We start from the raw sequence: 26769 nt of genomic DNA, 5'->3' as shown, positions 1-26769 counted from the left end.
ACGATACTTCATTCAGTTATTCGGTCAATGTGTTAGCAGATAAATACAAACTAATAATTTACAAAAGAATAACAAGTGTAAAGACCGAATTAACACCAAGTAAATTTATTAATAATTGTGTATTTCTACCTTGCTACAACATTCCAAATAACCACTTGAAATGCGTCACATTTAAACTGTATGGTTATTGCACATTATTTTATCTACCATCTAACACCAAAATAAACATGCTTTTAGAGAATGTGTGGTTGATCAGTGGCATAACAATTAGTAGAGAGCGAAACTGCAGGTTTATGTGTCAGATAGGCTCAAACCAAGTAGCTATGCCACTATTAAACTACAAACTCCAATGTTTAGCTACAGACTCCACCTAAATACCGTTGTGCTTCAAGTGATTGTTTAGCAAAATGAATAAACCCCAATCCCTAGCAATTTACACAAATTTAAATACTAATAAAAATGTCATTAGATTTTGTACAAAATAACAATCACATAAATTGTCATTAAAAACACAAAGATATCGCATTTAACACTAACGGAGAGGTCAAATTTACAATATGACGGTTTACTTCAGTAATTACAATTACTGCAGCAAAAATAGGATATAAACGTTTAAAAAGAAGCAAAGTCAAACTAAATTTGAATTTGTAAAGATTCAAGTATTGAAAAAGTAGACATTGTTGGAGTGTTACTAATTTTTTCCGTGCGCAATCCAAGTAATTTCTGGCCGATCACAAGGAACAGTTCAGGTGATCCGTCGCTCGTGTTTGATCAAATGGTCAAATCATTTGCATTAAAGCGTGGTTCCCACTAGCGACGCAACACAAGGACGTAACGCAACGCAATTGAATTGACCAATCACAAGCGATGGCTTATTCGCTTGTCATTGCTAACTTCACTTTTGTCATTGGTTAAAACGCTTGCGTTGCGTTTACGTCCTAGTGGGAACCAAGCTTTACGTGTACATCTTTCCGTCGCGTCATCGTGTAGAGACGACGTGGAAAACAAGACTTAACTTGTGCGTACGCGTATTCACGGGTCATCGATATTTTACGCGCTGGCAGTGCAGCCTTCCTCAACTACATCTACTTCTTCTCAAATGGTTCTTTGTTTAAACCGATAATTACCTTTAAATTACCAGATACTACTTAATTATAATAATTTAATCAGGAACGTAAATTAATAACACACGCCCAATATATGTGCAAAGCTACAGGTACAAATATTAACAGTGAGTTGAATATTAGAAATAGTATAATATAAAATACTTGCATCGTGTTATAAGGGTGAAAAATTTACCCGACGACAATAATCAAAATTAATACGATAATTACCTACCGTATTTGACATAGTATAACCTAGGGAAAAAGTGGAACGCGTATAACATACGGTACTTCAAAGGATTTAAGATTGGTTTGGTAAAATTATCCATGGCGCGCTTACGTCATTGTGTTGCCTCCACTAAGAGGGAACCAAGAGGACTATTAAGTAGGGTGGGATTATTCGCGCGTATGATTGTACTTTGTCAAATACGGTATAATATACTGTATTTTGTAATTTATTATATTGAATAATTCAGTATGAATTGTTTGGTAAAGAACACACTCAATGAAATGAGAAATATAGAAACATCTAAATTTGTTGAAATTTGCATAAATTAACATACATAGAATTTTTTAGTTTTATAGTTTTAAAAGACAATATGTGTTATACTACTTTATATCTATTAGCCAATCAATAAATAATTAATGAATTTGCCTAATGAATGAAAGGTAATCTATGTAATTACATATTTAACCTTATTTATTTCAAAATGTATAAGTAAGATAACAGAAAATTACTGCAGTTACTGCATTATTAACATTGAATTTCTGCTACAAAAGTATAAAACATGTGATTTACATAAATATGAACTTTAATAAAAGGTGTTTTAATAAGTTGCAGTATTTCTCGCTGCCGAAATACACCTCATTTTGATTAGCAATGGTCCTTATAATAGTGGTCCCTAAACGAAATGGTTCAAATTAGAATGGTCCCTAAAACATGGTTCTTATTAGAGATGGCCCCTAAAAGAAATGGTTCTTATTAGAGATGGTCCCTAAAGGAAACAGTTCATATTAGAGCTGGTCTCTTAGAGATGGTCCCTAAACGAAATTGTTCTTATTAGAGATGGTCCCTTATCAGATATTTTACTAAAACTTTCTTCAAAATATCAAATTGAATTTTTTAAACTGTATCATGCCCACATATGGACATTACTTGTCCACATTATTAGTCATTATATATCCATATGTTAAGCCCAACCGACACTGTTGATGGAATAATGTGTTATGGCAGAATACAAATACACATAGCAATGGAATTGTAAACTCATGTAAGCTTCTCATGCATGTCTACAGGCCAATCAACAACAGTATCTGTTGGGCTTAGGATGCAACATGAATTAAGCTTGATGTTATGACCTGAAGGTCGATGATTCCAAAGGTCAATGACCTTACAGGTTGATGACCTCATATGCTTGTAGAGATGACAGGAGAATATACATGAACCACAGAAATATGAGGAATGCGCCACTGAGATATCGCATATTCATTGGTCCTCCAAGCTCGGCTTTACCAAATGGTTCAAGCACACGACGAGAAGCAACCAAAGCTGTGCAAATTAAGGCACAGATGGTGTAGATGACGACACTCACCCCCAACGAACCAGCTTCAATGCAGAAATCTTGGCCCTGGAGAAGGAAAGTTCAATGAATTAACTACTATTCTTGTAGGCAGTAGGCATCATACAATGGCTGCTTTAGAATATTCTAAAGGGGTGTCTGTTACGTTTTGATATAATATATGTAAAACTTTCATTAGAGGTTTACTAATAAATACAATTAACAAATTCAATTACCTTTGAAGCCCAGTATATTGACGCAATCACCCATGGTGTTCCAAGACCAAGGAACACATTCACGGAGTTACTACCAGTGACGTTGCCGATTGCCGCATCTGCGTATCTCTCATTAGTGGCTGCGGTTTTACTCGCAAAAAGATCTGGTAAACTGGTACCAAGTGCAACAAATGTGATAGCTGTAACACTGTCTTTAATGCCTGCTATGCAACCAAAGATTGACGCTAAGTCGCCGATAATTGCGGTCAGTAAGCCAATGAAACCGAGTGCCACAAAGAATGTGATCCAACCACCAGAATTCAAGAAGTTTGGTGGCGGAATAATAGCGAAGATGACCTATTAAAGAAATCATGAAATAATTAGTATCAAATAGTGTGGTAAAAAAAAGATTTGAAATAAAAATGAATGAAAACTTTTAGTCTAATTACTGTAGTATATTTAGTATCTTTTCTCCAATGGTAAATAAACTGAATTGCTGTGTATAGAAATAAGTAAAATCTCCTTTAATCTTAGATATGACTTTAAGACACAAAGGGAAACAGCATAATTCATGGATTATTATTAGAAACACAAATGTCTCTTTCAAAGTCAGTTCAGCAAAAGGTCAACTTATATACCTTCCATCCAAAAGTCAAGAAATGCAAGATGTAGTCCATAAAGGTCGCGTTTTCCACGTCTCCACCGTTGACATTCATAGCATCGACGAATTGGTCGCCATATGAAGAGTTGCCTAGTTTTAGTCGGTCCATGTTGATGTGGGTGATGTTTACCACACGGTCCAGAATCGTTTTGTAATCTAGATTAATCAGTTAAATCAATTAGTTCAATGAAATATCGTGCAAAATAATTAGAGAAGTAAAAGTTAAACAATTAAAGTTGTAACATAATCATCAGTGAATACAATTACAACTTCACTCCCTACAGGCTGTCCAGTAAATTATTCCTACACCACACCTATGGCTTTGCTGAAATCATCTATTTCATAATCTAGATTAAATTATCAAGAAGGAACCAAACATAATCTCAATGTGAGAGACAAAAATATAACTCACCGTCATCGTTAATGATAGTAACAACAGTTTTTTTCAATCTTCCGAGCTGAGCGCCTCCTGTTGGATCAAAGAGTTCCACTTGAAAGCTTTCATCTTTCTCGTATTCTTGGTCATCAATAATTGGGATAAGAATGTTCTTCTCCCTCTCTCCGTGTTCAAAGACTAGAGTGCCCTCTCCTCCCTCAAAGTCTTTGCCGTTTACTGCTTCAATATCCTTAGTGCGCCAGGTCACTTCAATTTTTCCATCGCATCCATTGAGACGCTGGATAGGTAGCTCAGCTTTTCCAATGTTTTCTGTTACCAGAAAGCTGGTCTTGGCAAACTCTAAAGTTCCAGGCTCTAGTAAAGAATTAAAATGTTGAAAATGTTTTATTTCATTGCATTAAATTGGTATTAGAATAAAATGGTCAAATGTTATTTACTAATACTGTGTATTTATATAAATTTGTATTATGTATATAAATTAACATCTTCAATTTGTAATATCAATATTCAGATTGAAACAGGAATTTGGTGAATGCTAGATTCTGAATTGATTGCAGGGAATGGCAGCAGATTAATTCAAATATATTATATTTGATGAATTGTTCGTTGACACGAAACGACAGGTTGTACGTCGTTAACATTTTTCATCATCGTTATCAACGTCAGAAGTTGTTCATCGGTTACAGTTCAATAATTGCCTTTTATTGAGTCCGAGAACGAGGTAGTTATTAAGCGGCAATAATATGGATGCATTTGGGAGAAGGGAGCATGTATGCAAAAGGAAAGATGTTATTATAAAAGATGCCTATGGGAAGAAACTAAAAGGAATATTTTGCAAGCACTTTCTGTAATTACATTATCTAGAGGGCTACAACTTGTTTGCTACAGTATGTCACATAAGAGTATTTCTCACTCCTTATGTCTGATAAAATTGTAGAAATTCTTGTGCATATTATTATGTATCCCAGTATATATATAGCAATCCAGAGGCAAATTACTGAAAAAATGACAATGCTGTGTGTATCAGCTGGATCTCAATAGAGATTCAAAATAAAATAAGCAAAAAGCTAAATCAAAACTATAAAGTAAAACAGCCACAAAAATTAGGAGAGCTTTCGGCCAACACTAGCCCTTCATCAATATATATAAAAGGCACAGAAGAAATTCTAAACCTCGCCTTGTAAGGATTTTGATTGTTTTCAAATATGTGAATATAATTGATTCTCACCATCATCATTGATAATAGTGACTTCAGTAATTGGGTGCTTTCCGAGGACGACGCCGTCGGCCTTCTCCTCCAGAGTCAACTTGACAAAGAACGTCTCATCTGGTTCCCATTCATTGTCATCGATGATCTCAATTTCAAGAAACTTTTCAGTTTCTTCTGGCTCAAAAACCATTATTCCTTTCATAGGAACATAGTCTGACTTGGCTTCAGCAGTTCCATCTAGTGTCTCATACCTACAAATTTAAATCATCAAATTAAATTTGTGATATTATTTTAAACAATTACAACTTTAACACCATATTTTCTTTCAAACCTTCTGCTTTCTGCTCTCTTTTATGATGTTTTCAACAATAAAATAATTATTAACTGAACTTCAAGCCATTCAATGTTCACATTGTGTATTAGGACACGGTAGAACATACTAATGCATGTAACAAGTAGGCCTACAAGACAGCTTTAAGTTCATACTTATTATCTGATCAATATACAGTGCATGAACTCGCATTGAGCTTTAATAAAAATGATTGATTGTATATTTCACACTTTATACATGCGTCACATACTGATGAAAGACATATTAATAAGAATTGCTAGGGTTCACACTTTATGCATTGAATGCGAATGTAATTCTTTATTAATTCATTAATTATTATTTCTGTATAAATGTTTTGAAAGTATATGGATATAGTTGCCAAAACCCAAAATTCTAGTTCTAAAGACCTCCACCTAGCTTCAACCGTCCTCCATTGTATGAAGTATCTTTTTAAAGTAAGCTAGTTCTGTTTAAAGATCTTCCAATAAAGATATGCATCCACCTTAAAGTTTGCAATTAAAATGCAATGCATTCATTATCATCAACAATTAATATACATTGCAAGGTGATTTATTGATAATTCTATTCAAAAATAAATTTGTTTTTGGTCGCAATAAATAACTGCAGCAAACATAGTTGCATTAATTTATAGAACATGAACAACTTAATTTGCATACTTAGAAAATGAATGAATGAAGAATGAGCCAACTTATTTGCCATGCATTCATCTATTTACTCATTAAATTTCAGGTTTCTACATAAAATAATACTATATATGCCCAAGTAATATGCGTTTGCATATAGATAGAAACATTCCAATATCCATCAACGTTTCATGCAATTTCTAACAAAGATTAGTAAATGTTTCCAAGGTCGATGTTAAAGTTTATTGCAAAATATTAGAAATTTATATTAGATTTCAAACTGTATAACTCAGTCTTATTATTATTAGATAGTAATTGTGTTTAGTTTGAAGATGACGTAGTCACCATTTGAGTCATATAGTATATAAAATATTCAATAGTGTTTCTAAGCACAAGCTGCCATTTTGTAACTTGGAGGTTACTCTTTTAGGACCATAAAGGTTTTAACATCATTTGTAACAGCAAGCTACAGAATGGAAACTAAAATTGTACATATTTTTTATTTAAACTTAAATTTTAATATATCTACTATTTAGTTTAAAAAAAAAAATGTTAGGTAACGGATAATAGTAGTTTGTCATCAAACCAGAAGCATAGGACCGATCTGATCAATGATGAAGCAACAGAATTTACTGGATTACTATCACTATAACATTATTTATTCTTTCTTAATAAGAAGATAAATAAGTTCTTGTCGTACAGTAGCTGTAAGGTTGTAAAGAATCCCAATCTATATGTAATGTGAATTTGAATATAGAGAGTCATGAACATGTTGCTTCAAGCTTTAACAAGCTTTGGTTTCATGTAGCTCTTTGCTGTAGGCCAGATGCAGCTCAAGTTGAACATTGAGAACCCTGTTGTATATTGGGCACCCTGGTATTCTGTTGTATATTAAGCACCCTGGTATTCTGTTGTATATTAAGCACCCTGGTATTCTGTTGTATATTAAGCACCCTGGTATTCTGTTGTATATTGAGCACCCTGGGATTTTGTTGTATATTGAGCAACCCTGGGATTCCATTGTTTAATTAATAATCTCTCTTCTCTGATTTAAGTAAATATTATCTTTTGTACTACAAATACTGCTGTAGCTAGTTAATAAAAAACAAAATAATACTCCTTGAATTATAATATTTCTAGTAGCAAACAAATGCAAGAAAATGTTAATATTCAGAATTCTTGGAAAGCTGACAACTTAATTAGATGGAGACCTGTACAACTTTAAAACAATTTATTAATATGATTTTTCTTTTCTTCCAAATGTTATGTTTCAGTCAAGAACATGTTTACGTCTGAGCCAGCATGATATTTTTTAACATTCTAAAATTTGCCAACGTGTCAAATTGTTCTTGTTTAATGTTACTCTTGTGATATTTATATTACTTATGTGACAACAAAAATCCCAAGAGAGCGATGCAAAATTGTTGCCTGTTGCGCATGGCTAGCTTTTAATCTAATAGTAGTAGGGCTGTATATGTAATAATACTAAATAGTACAATAATGATTATAAATATGATGAAGTATTGTAGTGTCATATACTGTAGTGTTATAGTGTTACTAGTATTGTAGTGTCATATACTGTAGTGTTATAGTGTTACTAGTATTGTAGTGTTATAGTGTTACTAGTATTGTAGTGTCATATACTGTGGTGTTATAGTGTTACTAGTATTGTAGTGTCATATACTGTAGTGTTATAGTGTTACTAGTATTGTAGTGTCATATACTGTAGTGTTATAGTGTTACTAGTATTGTAGTGTCATATACTGTAGTGTTATACTGTTACTAGTATTGTAGTGTCATATACTGTAGTGTTATAGTGTTACTAGTATTTTAGTGTCATATACTGTAGTGTTATAGTGTTACTAGTATTGTAGTGTTATAGTGTTACTAGTATTGTAGTGTCATATACTGTGGTGTTATAGTGTTACTAGTATTGTAGTGTCATATACTGTAGTGTTATAGTGTTACTAGTATTGTAGTGTTATAGTGTTACTAGTATTGTAGTGTCATATACTGCAGTGTTATAGTGTTACTAGTATTGTAGTGTCAAATACTGTAGTGTTATAGTGTTACTAGTATTGTAGTGTTATAGTGTTACTAGTATTGTAGTGTCATATACTGCAGTGTTATAGTGTTACTAGTATTGTAGTGTCAAATACTGTAGTGTTATTGTGTTACAAAGTATTGTAGTGTTATAGTGTTACTAGTATTGTAGAGTCATATACTGTGGTGTTATAGTGTTACTAGTATTGTAGTGTCACATACTGTAGTGTTACTAGTATTGTAGTGTCATATACTGTAGTGTTATAGTGTTACTAGTATTGTAGTGTCATATACTGTAGTGTTATAGTGTTACTAGTATTGTAGTGTTATAGTGTTACTAGTATTGTAGAGTCATATACTGCAGTGTTATAGTGTTACTAGTATTGTAGTGTCATATACTGTAGTGTTATAGTGTTACTAGTATTGTAGTGTCATATACTGTAGTGTTATAGTGTTACTAGTATTGTAGTGTCATATACTGCAGTGTTATAGTGTTACTAGTATTGTAGTGTCATATACTGTAGTGTTATAGTGTTACTAGTATTGTAGTGTCATATACTGCAGTGTTATAGTGTTACTAGTATTGTAGTGTCATATACTGTAGTGTTATAGTGTTACTAGTATTGTAGTGTCATATACTGCAGTGTTATAGTGTTACTAGTATTGTAGTGTCATATACTGTAGTGTTATAGTGTTACTAGTATTGTAGTGTCATATACTGTAGTGTTATAGTGTTACTAGTATTGTAGTGTCATATACTGTAGTGTTATAGTGTTACTAGTATTGTAGTGTCATATACTGTAGTGTTATAGTGTTACTAGTATTGTAGTGTCATATACTGCAGTGTTATAGTGTTACTAGTATTGTAGTGTCATATACTGTAGTGTTATAGTGTTACTAGTATTGTAGTGTCATATACTGCAGTGTTATAGTGTTACTAGTATTGTAGTGTCATATACTGTAGTGTTATAGTGTTACTAGTATTGTAGTGTCATATACTGTAGTGTTATAGTGTTACTAGTATTGTAGTGTCATATACTGTAGTGTTATAGTGTTACTAGTATTGTAGTGTCATATACTGTAGTGTTATAGTGTTACTAGTATTGTAGTGTCATATACTGCAGTGTTATAGTGTTACTAGTATTGTAGTGTCATATACTGTAGTGTTATACTGTTACTAGTATTGTAGTGTCATATACTGTAGTGTTATAGTGTTACTAGTATTTTAGTGTCATATACTGTAGTGTTATAGTGTTACTAGTATTGTAGTGTTATAGTGTTACTAGTATTGTAGTGTCATATACTGTGGTGTTATAGTGTTACTAGTATTGTAGTGTCATATACTGTAGTGTTATAGTGTTACTAGTATTGTAGTGTTATAGTGTTACTAGTATTGTAGTGTCATATACTGCAGTGTTATAGTGTTACTAGTATTGTAGTGTCAAATACTGTAGTGTTATAGTGTTACTAGTATTGTAGTGTTATAGTGTTACTAGTATTGTAGTGTCATATACTGCAGTGTTATAGTGTTACTAGTATTGTAGTGTCAAATACTGTAGTGTTATTGTGTTACAAAGTATTGTAGTGTTATAGTGTTACTAGTATTGTAGAGTCATATACTGTGGTGTTATAGTGTTACTAGTATTGTAGTGTCACATACTGTAGTGTTACTAGTATTGTAGTGTCATATACTGTAGTGTTATAGTGTTACTAGTATTGTAGTGTCATATACTGTAGTGTTATAGTGTTACTAGTATTGTAGTGTTATAGTGTTACTAGTATTGTAGAGTCATATACTGCAGTGTTATAGTGTTACTAGTATTGTAGTGTCATATACTGTAGTGTTATAGTGTTACTAGTATTGTAGTGTCATATACTGTAGTGTTATAGTGTTACTAGTATTGTAGTGTCATATACTGCAGTGTTATAGTGTTACTAGTATTGTAGTGTCATATACTGTAGTGTTATAGTGTTACTAGTATTGTAGTGTCATATACTGCAGTGTTATAGTGTTACTAGTATTGTAGTGTCATATACTGTAGTGTTATAGTGTTACTAGTATTGTAGTGTCATATACTGCAGTGTTATAGTGTTACTAGTATTGTAGTGTCATATACTGTAGTGTTATAGTGTTACTAGTATTGTAGTGTCATATACTGTAGTGTTATAGTGTTACTAGTATTGTAGTGTCATATACTGTAGTGTTATAGTGTTACTAGTATTGTAGTGTCATATACTGTAGTGTTATAGTGTTACTAGTATTGTAGTGTCATATACTGCAGTGTTATAGTGTTACTAGTATTGTAGTGTCATATACTGTAGTGTTATAGTGTTACTAGTATTGTAGTGTCATATACTGCAGTGTTATAGTGTTACTAGTATTGTAGTGTCATATACTGTAGTGTTATAGTGTTACTAGTATTGTAGTGTCATATACTGTAGTGTTATAGTGTTACTAGTATTGTAGTGTCATATACTGTAGTGTTATAGTGTTACTAGTATTGTAGTGTCATATACTGTAGTGTTATAGTGTTACTAGTATTGTAGTGTCATATACTGCAGTGTTATAGTGTTACTAGTATTGTAGTGTCATATACTGTAGTGTTATAGTGTTACTAGTATTGTAGTGTCATATACTGCAGTGTTATAGTGTTACTAGTATTGTAGTGTCATATACTGCAGTGTTATAGTGTTACTAGTATTGTAGTGTCATATACTGTAGTGTTATAGTGTTACTAGTATTGTAGTGTCATATACTGTAGTGTTATAGTGTTACTAGTATTGTAGAGTCATATACTGCAGTGTTATAGTGTTACTAGTATTGTAGAGTCATATACTGTAGTGTTATACTGTTACTAGTATTGTAGTGTCATATACTGTAGTGTTATAGTGTTACTAGTATTGTAGTGTCATATACTGTAGTGTTATAGTGTTACTAGTATTGTAGTGTTATAGTGTTACTAGTATTGTAGTGTCATATACTGTGGTGTTATAGTGTTACTAGTATTGTAGAGTCATATACTGCAGTGTTATAGTGTTACTAGTATTGTAGAGTCATATACTGCAGTGTTATAGTGTTACTAGTATTGTAGTGTTATAGTGTTACTAGTATTGTAGTGTCATATACTGCAGTGTTATAGTGTTACTAGTATTGTAGTGTCATATACTGTAGTGTTATAGTGTTACTAGTATTGTAGTGTCATATACTGCAGTGTTATAGTGTTACTAACTAGATATACCTTCTTGATCCTTCCATGTCTTATTTGTTTACTATGTTTATGTTTACCATTAAGTGTATATTTTAAAAATTTTGAATGTACTTTCCTTAACAATTTTATACTGGCATTGATTGTTGATGAGCCTAGACCTACCTACCACCACACTGTTTCTGCACAGTATTAGAACTTTTAGTAGTAAAAACAATTATCATAACCAATTTAGTTTACCTGAATTAAATTTATTCAATGCAACTTTTAGACTATACCAATCAAATTAAAAATTACTATAAACTATTATTTTGTTTTTTATTTGAATAATTATAAAATTCTTCTGAAACATAACATAACAAAATCATTAATGTACAAAGAATTGTAAAATTAGAGAATATGCATTTTATAGATAAAGGTAAATTCATAATAGAAACGCAAGCACTCTAGTTTGCTATTTTCCCCTCTAGTGTTATATTATATTTAAAGAGTAACTTTACACCTTTTTAAGATGCTTGCTTTTACCACTGGATAACACAAGACCATGAGTTGCTTAAGATGTATTCTAATTTGAAACTAGATTAAAGGTAATCAATCACTTTTGAAATTTGATAGCTCATAAATTATTTAGACATCATAAAGAAGAACTGTATGATCATGTCTGTAGAAGAGATTTACAAGAATTCTACAATGTTTGACTGGACAATGTCCAGTACAGTAATGGTACTAGAGATAATTTTATGATTATTATAATTTATTACCTGTATTATCATAGTTGTGTAATGATTAGTTACGTTACCAGGGCTATTTAGCTGAGCTAATAGCAGTTTGTACTTATCCCAGTACTTTCTGCTTGCTACTGTATACAGTACATTTTGGCTCATTTAAAAATTTTTTTGTTAATTTTAGTTTAGAAATGGTCCCAGCAAAACGAAGACACACAATCTTTTATTCTCTGCCAAAACACATACTAAACAGGTGAACCTCTGCAATACTCCTGTCAAGTTATTGAATTGCCTCAAAGCAGTATAAATCACATAATACACAAACCCTATGGCTTACTGCAAACAATTACACAAAAAACAACAACCTTTTTTTACAGCTGTACAAATTTATTAATTATACAAATTTAATAATGGGATATTCATTGAATTAAAATAAATTAAATATGATATTGAACAATGAAACCATAGTCTTGTTAAGATATGACACAAGGTCAATTAATTAGTTTCGTTAACAAGCTATCAATAGTTAGTTCCTTTGCAGATTACACTGCAGTGAGAATACAATAGTCATATTCAGTTGCGTGGGTGGTAGGCCTGATATGATATCAACTTATATTCCATGGGTCCAACAGGGTTTTTTTTTCTCATGCAAGTTTCAATATGTAAAAGGAATAAGCATCTTCCTTCAAACCTTTCTGTTAAGTTAGGTCTTAATCAAAAGATGTATAGTAGTTTGACGTTTTGTTAAAATTCTCTCAAAAAGCAAATATTTGCTCTATGAGGTGCCTATCAGCAATATTAATTACTGTGTACCGCATATTCAACTTATACAAATTGAAATGTCCTTAACTTTTGGCTACTCTTCTCAATGACCATTTGGAGCTCCTCCAGTATTATTATTACTATTTACTACTCTAGCCTCAAGTTGTAAATTATTATATATTATAACTCAATAGCTAACAGAATATTCAATATAAATCAATTGCACCTTGTTGTCAACTACTACTTGTTCACAACCTTTGGGAACTAGCAGCATTTAATGATATGCAGTTTCTGCAGATACCAGCATATCAATGAATTTAAAGTTTAACATTTGAGTAGTACTATTAAACTGGTTTCTGCAGATACCAGCATATCAATGAATTTAAAGTTTAACATTTGAGTAGTACTATTAAACTGGTTGTGGTATATAAGCGATATCTCATTTTCATAAAATCATCAATTTTGCCTATCTATAACATATGTTCAATTTACTCAGCACTGTTGTCAATATTCTTAGGCCTCCAGGGAAATGAGAATTACTTTATCCTCTTTAAAATATTATAAACCGACTTCTCTTTATGTAAAAATATGCTATAACTTGTATTTGAAAATGTCGATTCATATTCTATATTTGCCTACTTAAAGTAAAGTCATGTTACTTAAATAGCAGGTTTTAAGTTCCTTTAGGGGTTATTTTGCAAGGTAAACAACACATTACAGAAACTTGAACAGAACCGATACTAGTAAACATAAAGAAAAGCACTTACTTGAAAATAACTTGGCTTTTTTTGTTTCCTCGTCGTACAATTCCTACTTTGACACGACCCGCATTTTCCATAACAGAGTACGACACAGCAGCAAACTCGACCACTGCTTTATCCGTTCCATATTCAAGCTCGTCTTTAGATAAATTGGGCAATTCCTTGTTCTTAATTTTGTTATAGAGCTGAAAAAAATTATTAAATGTTGTTGATCTTCAAGGGTTTTTAAAATTAAAAAGCATATACACAGAAGCTATGGTGTATCCACAGACTTTTAAAATGTAATTTTTCTAATTATTCTTCTGTAACTTGCAATATAATCCTTGATATTATACATCTTACTTTTGACATTTAGGGAAATAATTTGTGTTGATGGTTGCTATGACAATTTTTACATCCACATTAGATAACAAAATGCTTGAAAGTAATAAATATTGGTAATCAATTGCATTTTTTTGTTGCTGAAAACATTTTGTTAAGGAACAGTAATAATACTAATTTATTCCCTGATATTACAAAAATTCCTAACATGATACTAGAAGATATTAAAATTTACAAAACTCGTATACAAACACAACTTTTGGTTTGTGTAATTAAAATCATACTATACTAAACTATATTAAAATTCTCATCAATTCGAACAAAAAATAATTTTGCAGATGACATAAGTATTTTTCTTCATATATTTTTATATATTATGCACAAAAAGAAATACAGAAAATATTTCTCATACAATAATGGTTTATAGACTACAAATTAGTTTTAAAAGTATGTTTTATGTATTATAATACAGTATGATGTACTTAAATTATCAATCAGTATTTTTCATTTCCATTGGATTAGGATGCAGCACAAGTCGCACATAAGCTGTTAACATACATTACAAAACTACTAAAATGCAAGTTTGAAATGTCAACAGATGTTAAAGTGTTGAAACATTCATCTCATTCAAAATAAATGGAAAATACTCTAATATTTTATCTTTATTCAAATTTCTGCCAAATACAAATGAACAGATTTAAAAGACAAAGAAAGACAAAACACCTCTGATAGAAAACACGAAAATTAAAACCAAACAGCTACGATCAACATCAAAAAGAAATTTCCAATCGTCAAATATTAACATAAACATTAAAACAAATAAAGAAAATAAGATAAATCTTTCTATTATTACAGTATTATTAAATAAAATTTGAAATATATTTATAATATTTATTTTAATCATTTTAATGATTTTATTTTCAAATAAAATAATAATTAAAGGAATTCAAAGATACCACAATACAGGTACTAAGTTTGTTGAATCATACCTCCAATGCGTGCGGATCCTGCTCATCCACCTTGGTTCTACCCATCATGTTACGAGAAGCGTTAATTCTGTACCATCCGCGGCTATGATGTTGATGTTGCTGACATTCAATAGCAACGAGTTTAGCGATCATGCTTTCGTCAATATCAGGATGTTTCCCGACTTCTTTCATGAAATCACGTACCACTTCACGATCAACCTCATGGCCGGCTGTAAAGAACTTTTCCCCTTCTCCTGTTACAAACAACAAAACATAATATTACAATATTTAATAAGTTAAGGCAAACTTTTTCTATGTTCTAGAATATTTCACACCCAAAAAAAATGTATGGTCATCTACAACTATTATCAATTAAACAGTAGTTCTATTCTATCACAACTATTTTATACAATTTGTTTAACAGTTTTAACGACTGCGCAACTTTACAATTTATTTGTTTCTACACAAAGACTATCATTTTTTCTAAAACCTAAAAATATGAACATCTACTGTATCAACGTGTCCAACTTATTTTTCTACAAAATCAACTTATATTAAACCAAAAACAGTTTAGAGAAGGGTAAAACAGGACTTCTAATAACTTTGTTTCATAGTAAACTAAAGAACTATTTTCTAAATGACAAAAACAAATCTAAAAAGAAAATACTGTAGCATGCAAGTGGGTTTAACAAAAGAGACTCAAAAGTAAATAAAAAAAATGAAAAATTACTAAATTAAATTAAAATTTGATAATATAAAACAAACTCAAAGTGAGGCAGGCTACTATTGTGATTCAATTATCCATCCAGTGAAGATGATTTAATGTTTGAAATATTATAGTGCCTCACTTTTATTATAGTGCCTCACTTTTATTATAGTGCCTCACTTTTTACAGAGTTAATTTCATAGTATCTTACTGTATATCAAACTTATCAGTGGACACTTAAATTATGGTATGCTAGGATGTTACCACTAGAGGGCGTGGTTTGCGGACTGTCCCATTTGTTAGGTCAGAGAGTTCAACTCAAAAACTCTTCCTTCCTTTTCATTCAGGAGAGAAAGGCTATGAAGATCAGGTACTGTAATTAGCTACAGTCGGCCTACAGTGGATCACTATTATTACTATAGATATTTAGATTGAATAGCATACAATACATTCCAAATATCTGGCAAATGCATAACAGAAATTTGCTAAGTTTGAAATATTATATACCTATGACAAACTTAGACAGCTAAGAATGTCTATATTCTGTTTGCACTAGACTTATTTGGTAAGAAACATACCAAGATCTTAGGAAAGAATATTCTGTGACACGTTCCACCACAACTGCCTTTAAATGTTATCCATATACTAGATTGTGATCTCTTTACTTTCGGTATTCATAAAAAAAGATCATTAATAATAGTGAAAATGATTTGAAATTTGAACTCTACCCTTATTTTGATAAAATGACGGACTTCTGGTCTCTTAACCTAAAATTAATATTTTGATTAAAATGACCCAAACAGACTAACAATCTAACAATTTACCATTTACAATTATTGTATCCCGCATTCAAGGTGTGTTCTCAAAGTAATTTGTTATCTTCTTGTATTATATGTTTATAGTTAATAATTAACGATGATGACCTCATTTGGAATTTTAGTCATACCTCGATGTGCCCAAGAGAGAAGATACTAATAAACTGGAAGTAATTTTAATAATAATTCAGTTTATGAAACTTGTTCTTCGTTCTAATAGATATGAATGTAAAAATATGAATAATTAAGTGTTTCTGAAATAATTATATTTCTGTTTAATATTACATTTTAATTTGATATCAATTTTGAATTCCATCTTGCTATAAATAGTTCAATGTCTTAAAGGAGCAATTTATTTATTAAAGTAACAGTATAGCTATAAGTAAGTATAGCTCATACTTTTAGCTCATATTTTAAGTATAGCTCATATTTTAAGACATACTAAGCTGTAGTGGGTTGTAAACGGGGTTCGTTTTCCTTGACTTAATGCTCCGTCTATTATTTATATACTTTGGATGCTCTAAAGCAGTTTTGGGGTCAGGACATGTCTTTTTCCAAAACCTTCTCCCATACTGTACATGAATAAACAATATCTATAATTTACATTTACAGTGCTACAAAATATTCTTCTAAGGAGATTATAATTAGTGGTCTTTGCTGTAGAAATAGTTTCCATTGTATTCATCTGGTACAGCTCAAAACCCATTCAGTTAAATAATTGCAATACCATTGAAAAATTGTGTATTCAAGTAAAATTGATTGCAACTTATCATACATTATGAAATTAGAATTAGATGAATTAGCTTTTAGATGAGACGTAATTACCACACCTATGTATACATATTGCTAGTGTGAATTGAAGGGCGGCTTATTCTGTTGGCACTATAGCCAATTGTTCAAATGAGGTGTTGGTTCGTACACTGCTGCTGCCCATTTTATATCTAATGGTTGCTAATACAAACAAGGCAATGTCATGACCTGTAAATTACAATATTCTGGATTCACAGAAATCTATAATAGTCAGATTTTTAACAGTATTTATAACCTAGGAGTTTATCGCAGCAGCGACCTTTAAACTTTATGCTGGTGGCTACAGTATATGTGCATGTTGTAAAATCCTTTTAATCTTACTTATATACTGTAGGCTGCCAAGTGAATTTTTACAAATTAATATGTTCGCATACTAACTTTAATTTTTCAAGTAGTCTTGGTTAAAAAAGTGAGTTTTTTACTTGTTGCATTTGCACAGGTTTCTGAATATTGCAAAATGAATTTTCGACAGCTGTGTACAGTATTTATTTAATGTTAGTTGTCTAAATAGGAGGGTTCCCCCTAAATCCACCCCTGTGGCCTTGCTCACTAACCCGATGGGCTACTGTATATGAGATACAGTACTCGCAAACCGTTATCTCATTTGTACAGTAGTAGTTGCGAAATATAATTCATTAATCGATGTCATTAGATAATGAATGCAAGCTTTTATCACTGCTTCAATTGTGTTTGAAATTAGTTGTGTAAATTCTGTGTCCATATGCTAGAACTAGGCAATTATGAATTATGCATTGGTCATGAATAGTAAAATTACAGTTGATGGTTAATAACAGAACGATTTAGGTATAATGTATAAATGGCCACAAATTAACAGTATAAATGACATTTAGCTTAAAGTAGTGAATGTACTGTATCAGAAATAAAATTATAATAATGCAAGTGGATGCCTTGATACAGTAAGCCTGGTTCCCACTAGAACGCAACAAAAAAGTAAAGCAAATAATTTGACTAAAAACAAGCTATCGTTTGGTTAATCGATTGCTTGTGATTGGTCAAACTGCTTGCACTGACATCCTTGCGTTGCGTCCGAGTGGGATCCAAATTGCACAGTTACTGCAGTCTATTTCTTTGCTCTGATTGTGAAGCATATTCTTTGCGTACTGCACAGTATGTTTCTGTAAATCATGCAATAGTAATATTGACATTACTATTTAAGACTGTTCATGTACATAATAGGTTTTTCCACTAAGTACTATGACACAAAGTGTTTGCATTTGGTAAAGAAAATATTATGAGATCGGCTTTAGAAATATTATTTGGCATTGGAGTGTGTCTGCCAAACAATAAAACATTTTGGATGATGAGAAGGCTTTTATGATCACTTGGATGAACTCTTTTGTAAGATGACAATACAAAGAAACAAAAGCTGTACAAGGATAGATTTCGATATCTACCAAAAGGTTAAAAACATTTTCAAAAGCTTAATTAGTTGATATGAAATGATACCATTACCAGGCTTCTTCTATAGAACTCATAATATATTTTTAACAATGCATGATATTTTTTAAAACAATGCATGATATTTTTTAAAACATATTTATGTATTCAGCCGGTGTGTAAATTGAGGTGGGGTCTTTTTCTACATAAATTACATAATCTCAGCTTAGACACTGAAGAGTCTGTATCTTAACAAGGTGTTAACAAAAGCCAGTGGTTTATGCAATATAAACACTATACTGCAGCTATTGACAATACTAAAGTACAACACACCCATTATGAACACAAATATATTGAAAAACATTCATCTAAAACAGCAAAATTCATTGTCCACTGATTGGGCTAATATTTTCAATTCTTGCAGAACCTTCCTTCTGTCCTTAAAAACCTTTGGAATACAGTACATAATTAACAGTGTTAATCAGTGTTAATCTGTTTTCTAAATTGGTGGGATGGGCATATGCATATCGCAACAATCCCACTAATCAATATCAAATCAAAGCACAGCAAAATATAATAGATCCCTATTTTGATACTGAATACAAAATGATACTTTATTAGACTTTGTAAGGTTAGTGAGCATGTGCAAACATTTAATACTTGATTCAAGCTTCAGCAACCAATTAAAAAAAGACATTTATCATGTGGGATTTTTGAAAAAAAGTACCTGGGCAAAATTTGTTTTAAAGGGAATAATCAAAACTTGAATTTAATGTTGAATATTTTAGTATTTTTAGTACTTTGACATTACTACATAATTACACTACCATGTTCCTTATCTCCCAACACCTCCTCCCCATCCCCTAAACTAACAAACCAATCATGTACAGTACCCATGGTGTGTAGTTCCACATATGGCTACTATCTCTATAATAACTACTTATTCAGAACTATAAAATATATCTATGATTTTTATTTAAAATTGTAGTTAAAATTAGACTAAAATTATGCTGGAAAGTGATATCAAATCTACCAAATGATTGCAATATTGCTTGCGTACAACATTTTGTTGTTTACTTTGAACAAAAACAGCAGGTTGTTTCGTAAGCAGAAAGCAACATTTGACACATGGTTTGAATTTATAATCAAGCTTCAGTGTGACCAGTGCTGAGTATACCAGCTTAGTGTACTGTACCAATGTAATGAAATGATAGATTCATAATAAATAAATGAGACATACTTTAATAAAGCATGATAAATCATGAATTTACAAAACAAAAAGTGACTTTAATATTAAATTGGGGATGGGGATGTTGTGGATGTTGTTGGATGTAATGATATCACACTTTGAATAACATAATCTGGGTAAAATACCATACCTGGCATAAGGCCATATAATCTTATTTTTCTTCAACCTTAAACTAAACTAAAACATATTTTGATTTTAGTTTATAGAGCAAAGATAAATGAGGTGACACTTAAAGCCAATTTACATTATATATAATTGCTCTCATTAATTTTTTTTAGTTCACTTCCTAATTGACAGGTACACTTTATATACCCGATTGTTTACCTTTTGATTTGATTTAGCTTTTGTGTGTTTAGTATTTTGTGAAAAGCCATATATTTCCCCTAAAAACTTTGCTTTTAAATATACAGAAGGCCTTATGGATGCCAGCAATTTAGGTAAATACAGTAGCCTAGTTATACACTGCACAGAGGCAGATAGTTAGTTTTATGGTTTTAATTGTAAATAACCTTAACTGATATTGATAAAGATTATCAAAACATTATTATAATTATTGCCTAGAATTGTTGACATTACCATTTATTACCATAGCAGTATCCAATATTCTCCAGCCCACGCATATTGATTATAGAATTTTTTTACCAAATGAAATCAGACTGATAAAAAGAAGGTAGTAGGCCTATAGGAAAATTATGTGAAGAGAGTAAAAAAAGAACAGAAAATAACTTAGTTATAAAAATTCCATTATAATATCAAGCTGTTTGCAATTAAAATTTAATTTTTAATTTAACAAATATTAAAAAATCATGCATTATAATCACTGATGTAAATTCGTTAAATTATCAACAAATAAAATGCAAATTTATGATACGTTTCGATCTTCAAAAGTTTGAAAACAAACAGCTAAATGTCTCCCCTGCATTAATTAGTTTGTTCTACACCAAAGTGAACATAATTGATTTCAGACTAAAACTCTTTCCAGTAATTTGAGAAGATATACAGTACTATAGAAAAAAGATGTTTCTACAAACTCCTTCAGTGAGTATTACAAACAATATACAACTTAATTCAGAAAACCCAAATAGAATAATGAAATGTGTAGAAACTGTCATATTCTACTACTTTAGTTTAGTAGTAAACGTTCATGCATTCACATCTAGCTTTGGTTAGTGCTGTTTATTAATGTTCAATATTTGAACATCTATAAGTATTCCTTTTTTTAAACCAAACTGGTTAGGAATACAATTAACCCTATACATTCAACCCCCTGTGATCAAACATGAGAGTTGGGTTCAAAGTTTGTCTTCCAAAACACACTTCCATAGAGCTAAAAATAGTACTATTTAATGAAAATTTGGAAGAGTTACTGTTTATCATTATGTCTAGAAATTTTTGGTCGAACTAAAGTCTAGACATACAGTACCTTGCATTAATATTTCAACCTCATGCGATAATGTAATGTTTTGGAATGAAACAAATTAAGGCTGGAATATCTTATGTGAGTAGAAAATGAACTGATAAAAGCCAACACCAATGCATGACAAGTATATCAAATTAAGCCATACTTACTCTTCCCACCTGTCAACCAAAATAAAACAAAGAAATTAATTAAATTGTCATTCCAGCAAATAATTTACATAAAATGTTTGCAAAATAAATGATAAAAATAATAATAGACTTAGGCTATAAGCAGTATGAATGAAATTATTAAAACAAAATAAAAATATTTAAAAAATTGTGACCCTTAAACTTAAAAATGAAGCAAGAATACTTTGTAAAATGAAATAAGTGAGAAGGGTGATGGTTAAAGATGATTGGATAAAATGGCAGGTTACATGATGAGGAGTGGGGAGGGGGGGAGGGGGGGGAGGGGGGGGGGAGGGGAGGTGGAAGATACCAGTTGAGATGTTCAAATACTTTGCAAAGTGTGTTAAAATATTTCTTGATTTCTTCCACAAAGATATGTATGGCACAGTCAACTCTCCGGATACCTGACTAATAATATGTCTGTTTTTCTGGAATTGTAGTAAATTATAAATGTGTTTTTAATGGCTAAAAAAGAATTGAAACTCAATAAAAGTCTGGTTTTGGGAGAGATTTTCTGTTTTCAAAGAGTTTGTTGGTTAATGGGAGAGTTGTCTGTAGGCTATGCCAGATCTGCACTACAGGTAGTACAACAATAATATTGCACTGATCAACTGTAAGTAATAAATTCAATTTTTTTTTCAGAATGGAATCGTTTATGAAATTAACACAAAACAACAAACATCACTGAATTTGAACAATGAATATTGGTGAACGTATTACAATAAACCTCGGTGAATTTGAACAATGTGCATTTCTGAATATATTATATATATTCTGTTTGATCAATTGGCAAAAGAAAATAGGGCGGAGCTAGGAAATGTTGTGACAACTGTTGTTGACATTATTTCTTTATTTTATTGTATAATAATTGGAGTTCATTATAAATATGTTTATGGTGCAAATAAAAAAAAGCTTTTACAATATATGCAATTATTTTCACATAACCTATAATCCCATAGTTACTATGCTGGTACTGCATCTGGAAATCTACACTAGGTGTCTAGAAAACTCAGATCTCAGTTCAGATCTGATGAGTTCTAGGCACCATCTAGCCTACTATAATTATATCTAGCCTACTATAATTATATAGCAATCCACCTACTACAATAACTCCTTGACTCAGGTAATCATGGGACACCATAAACACTCTAATCGTCATTTGTATTCATGCATTATAATTGTGTCTGTCTAAACAAACTGGATGAAAGTATACAGTATACAAATACTGTATATTCAAAGCATTAGAATATATAAACAGGTTATACATATATAATCTGTAATTTAAGATAATATACGTCGCTACGGAGGAGACGGAGAATACTTATTAAAAAAATGCGATCAATGATAAGAATTATTCACAAAACGTGCAATGTATTGTTAAAATTCTATGCAAATATATTCCAGAATTATGGATTTTTTCATAATTTTATATAACTGTGTACCATAGCATTACAATACTCAATAATTTAGTAGACGCATTTAGAAAATGAACAAAACGTTCCATGTGTTTGCACTATATTATTGTAATATTCATAAAAGTAATGGGTTTATCTTAGAGCTATAAAAATATAGTATGCTCTAAATTGTCATGGCAACCAGGGCTAAGACACTCTTCTTTCTTAACGTGTCAGGGAAAACGAATATTAGAAATCTTATTGGACAAGGTGTTTTTATCAAAGAGGTAAAATCTTCATGGTTTTCTACAATTTTAAAATTAATTATACAGTAATATACGGTGAGTTACAGATGCTGAAACAATGCAGCAAACCCAATTGCTGAAATATATTGCAAGACCATATCAAAAAATGTAATCGTAATGAAAAACAAAATACATCCTCTAATTAAAAAACAGTAAAAATACAATAAATGTTAAGGAAAGGAGAACGTCAATTGGCCAACAAAAATAAACAAAAGTTGATTTAGGATTTTGAAACACTAATTTAAAAAAAAATTATAATATACAAAACATTGATTAACTAGGATACTAATCAGTTGCACAGATGCTAATAAATCATTAGATCAGTTTTGAGACGCTAGTACAAAATGTCACTTTAATATACAAATTTGTAACAAATGTCACTTAATATCTGGGGTAAACCCCAAGTCAAATGGAACTACGTCATTCAGGTTGCAAAAAACCTCACAAGATGGCAAATCCGTCACTAAACCTGTTGCAGTTTGAGTCACATACCACGCTAGTAGTTTGCATCCCTTTCACTAGGAAGTCATGGCCTACGCAGCCGGGCGTTTAATGTCATATTTTTGACAGGATTTAAATAGAAAAACTGATACTTCAAATCAAATACTTCCTGCATTACTAGTCCCTAATTTGTAGGCTACTTGTTGACCTTGTTTGACCCAGTTAAAAAGTTCTTGTTCTGCCTCTAGCTATGGATTATATAACATTTCACATTATCATTTTGGTGGTCTGAAATTTTAAGATTATTTTTTGCAGGTCAAATATTCAAAAGTTTGGATTTTTGTATACCTTTCACTTTTTATCGATTATTATTTTTTAAATGTTCATATCCTACAGCAAGTCCAATTACAGGATGGATATTGGAATCTCACTACATTACTTCCCAAGTGTGGTGAAAGTACAAGTATTGGAAAATATCCATGTTATATCACCAATTTAATATCTACATAATTCCTCAAAAGAGAATGAATAATTTATTGAAAGTATTTAGTTAATGTATTTTATGTTAGTAATTTTCTCAGCTAGGGCGATATGTAAATTCTAATAACATTAAACCTCTTGGGATGTGGCTTTAATAATTGCGTATAGTAATTACAGTAACTGAGGTAATTGTGTTACAAGGTTTATCCATTAGAAACGTTTAATTCGAGAATTTCTTTTATGAAATTAATGAATACTGCACACTTTAATCAATCTGTTTACGTGAATTAAAAACCTCAAATATAGAAAAGAAAATGGAAATCCAGAGCAGAACAGAAACAACCTTATGTTTAAATCAAGCATAAAATACAGACTTACAGTATTATACCATGGAAAATTGTTTGCAAATCTTGTTTTTACTACAAGGGACTACTGTAATATGTTAAATATGACAAATGTTGTCAGAGTTATCAACAGAGATGCTCTTGCATATTACCTTTTCATATCATATTTTGTAAGAAAATACAATAAAATACAGTAGCTGGGCTTACTTACACTACAGTGATAAGCGTTTTGTGCAAATGTGCTGCATACTTTTACAGTGGCTGAGTGTGATACTTCTATAGAGCCATTTGGGCTGATGTACTGTAGTATAGCTGATGAATTTTTAATGTAATCATTGAAGTGTAGCAGCTATTATGAGCATCAATGCACTAAGCCTAATCCAAGCTTAGTACAGAACATACAGTACTATACATTACAGTGAGTACGTCACTGTAATGTTTAGAATAGTAAACAACAGTAAGCTTCACTGCGGGCATAATTTGTGGAGGACCTACTAGTTTGTTGCAAAATGGAAGACAAAAACATTAAAAGTTAAAAAAAGTGGAGAAGGCCTATACTCTAGGCCTAATATGGTTGTCTACTGTATGGTTGTCCTATACTGTATGGTTGTCCTATACAGTATGGTTGTCCTATACTGTATGGTTGTCCTATATTGTATGGTTGTCCTATACTGTATGGTTGTCCTATACTGTATGGTTGTCCTATATTGTATGGTTGTCCTATACTGTGTGGTTGTCCTATACTGTATGGTTGTCCTATACTGTATGGTTGTCCTATACTGTATCCAGTTGTCCTATATTGTATGGTTGTCCTATACTGTATGGTTGTCCTATACTGTATGGTTGTCCTATATTGTATGGTTGTCCTATATTGTATGGTTGTCCTATACTGTATGGTTGTCCTATACTGTATGGTTGTCCTATACTGTATGGTTGTACTATACTGTATGGTTGTCCTATACTGTATGGTTGTCCTATACTGTATGGTTGTCCTATACTGTATGGTTGTCCTATACTGTATGGTTGTCCTATTGTATGGGCTTGTCCTATACTGTATGGTTGTCCTATACTGTATGGTTGTCCTATACTGTATGGTTGTCCTACTGTATATAGTATGGTTGTCCTATACTGTATGGTTGTCCTATATTGTATGGGCTTGTCCTATACTGTATGGTTGTCCTATACTGTATGGTTGTCCTATATTGTATGGGCTTGTCCTATACTGTATGGTTGTCCTATACTGTATGGTTGTCCTATACTGTATGGTTGTCCTATACTGTATGGTTGTCCTATACTGTATGGTTGTCCTATACTGTGTGGTTGTCCTATACTGTGTGGTTGTCCTATACTGTGTGGTTGTCCTATACTGTGTGGTTGTCCTATACTGATGGGTGAAAAAGTTTGTTGTACTGCCACACAGATAGTTTTTCCAAAAGCAGACTCAGAAAAACTGAACTGTGGCAGAAATTTACCCATGATTGAGTTGTGGTATTTTATTCTAATCTATAAACAAGTATACCACTGTCATGATGTTACTGTGCTTGATGGTCACAATGAAGAACAACCGATACTAGAATAATAGCCTAACAAGGTATTTTCCTTTAAAAAATATGACTGTGAAATTTTAAAATTCATTTTTTATTGAGAAATGTTCTATACTAAAATATTTTGCATTGCATTTTATATCAAAATAAATTTACAAAAGCATAAATAATGAAGATTACCTGTGGGAACCACAGTACCAAATATGGAGATTTAAAATGTGAGTAGGCAGAATGGTAAATTCCCTGCCTATTCATGAAGTAAGTTAAACTTGTCTCCCACACAAAAAGGAACTTTAGGCCAGCTATAATGAATCAATGGTTGACTAATAGACTTTTATTTAAAAAGAACAATTGAACTACTCCCAGGGATAGAATGATTTATTTACCAGTTTCTAACCTCAACGAATTTCATTTTTTATTTTTACAATAACAGTACTTAAAAAATAAAAAAATAAAATAGCTACCGTAATTGCTATTTCTTAAGCTCTGTCTACACTATCAAACTAGTTTGACGACAAAAAAAAGTGTGATGTGCCCAAATATGATAGTGATATGACATCATCATGTCCATATATGGACACTTTCACAGTTTTTGTCACATAAACTTGATATCATTCATGACATCCTTGTGAGCTACAGTAATTCATCCTGTAAATTTCCTCTATGATTGTGTATTTTACTCTATATACTTTCAAAGGTCATTCTATCATATTCATTTAAGGATCAGTTTTAAATTACAAAATTTGCAATCATCCTTTGTGTAGTACAGTATAAGCCCACCCTGTGTACA

At 31.4% G+C, this 26769-nt stretch overlaps 1 protein-coding gene across 1 annotated transcript in view; it reads right to left on the bottom strand.

Annotated features, from left to right (window-relative positions):
• Positions 1-76: 76 nt before the first annotated feature.
• LOC140052198 (sodium/calcium exchanger 3-like) overlaps positions 77-26769 on the bottom strand; it is a 31326-nt gene continuing 4633 nt past the window's right edge. Inside the window, exons 3-9 of the mRNA XM_072097654.1 lie at positions 14928-15160; positions 13624-13802; positions 5164-5396; positions 3951-4289; positions 3516-3694; positions 2899-3234; positions 77-2731 (exon numbers count right to left, since the gene is read on the bottom strand). Of these exons, the coding sequence (XP_071953755.1) occupies positions 2495-2731; positions 2899-3234; positions 3516-3694; positions 3951-4289; positions 5164-5396; positions 13624-13802; positions 14928-15160 (1736 nt within the window). The 3' untranslated portion in view covers positions 77-2494. The remainder of the gene's footprint in view (positions 2732-2898; positions 3235-3515; positions 3695-3950; positions 4290-5163; positions 5397-13623; positions 13803-14927; positions 15161-26769) is intronic.

The sequence above is a fragment of the Antedon mediterranea genome, chromosome 1 (assembly GCF_964355755.1).
Source record: "Antedon mediterranea chromosome 1, ecAntMedi1.1, whole genome shotgun sequence".
In the NCBI taxonomy this organism is placed as follows: Eukaryota; Metazoa; Echinodermata; class Crinoidea; order Comatulida; family Antedonidae; genus Antedon; species Antedon mediterranea.
The sequence above is the reverse complement of the archived record's forward strand: the minus strand, read 5'-3'. Positions and strand labels throughout refer to the sequence as shown.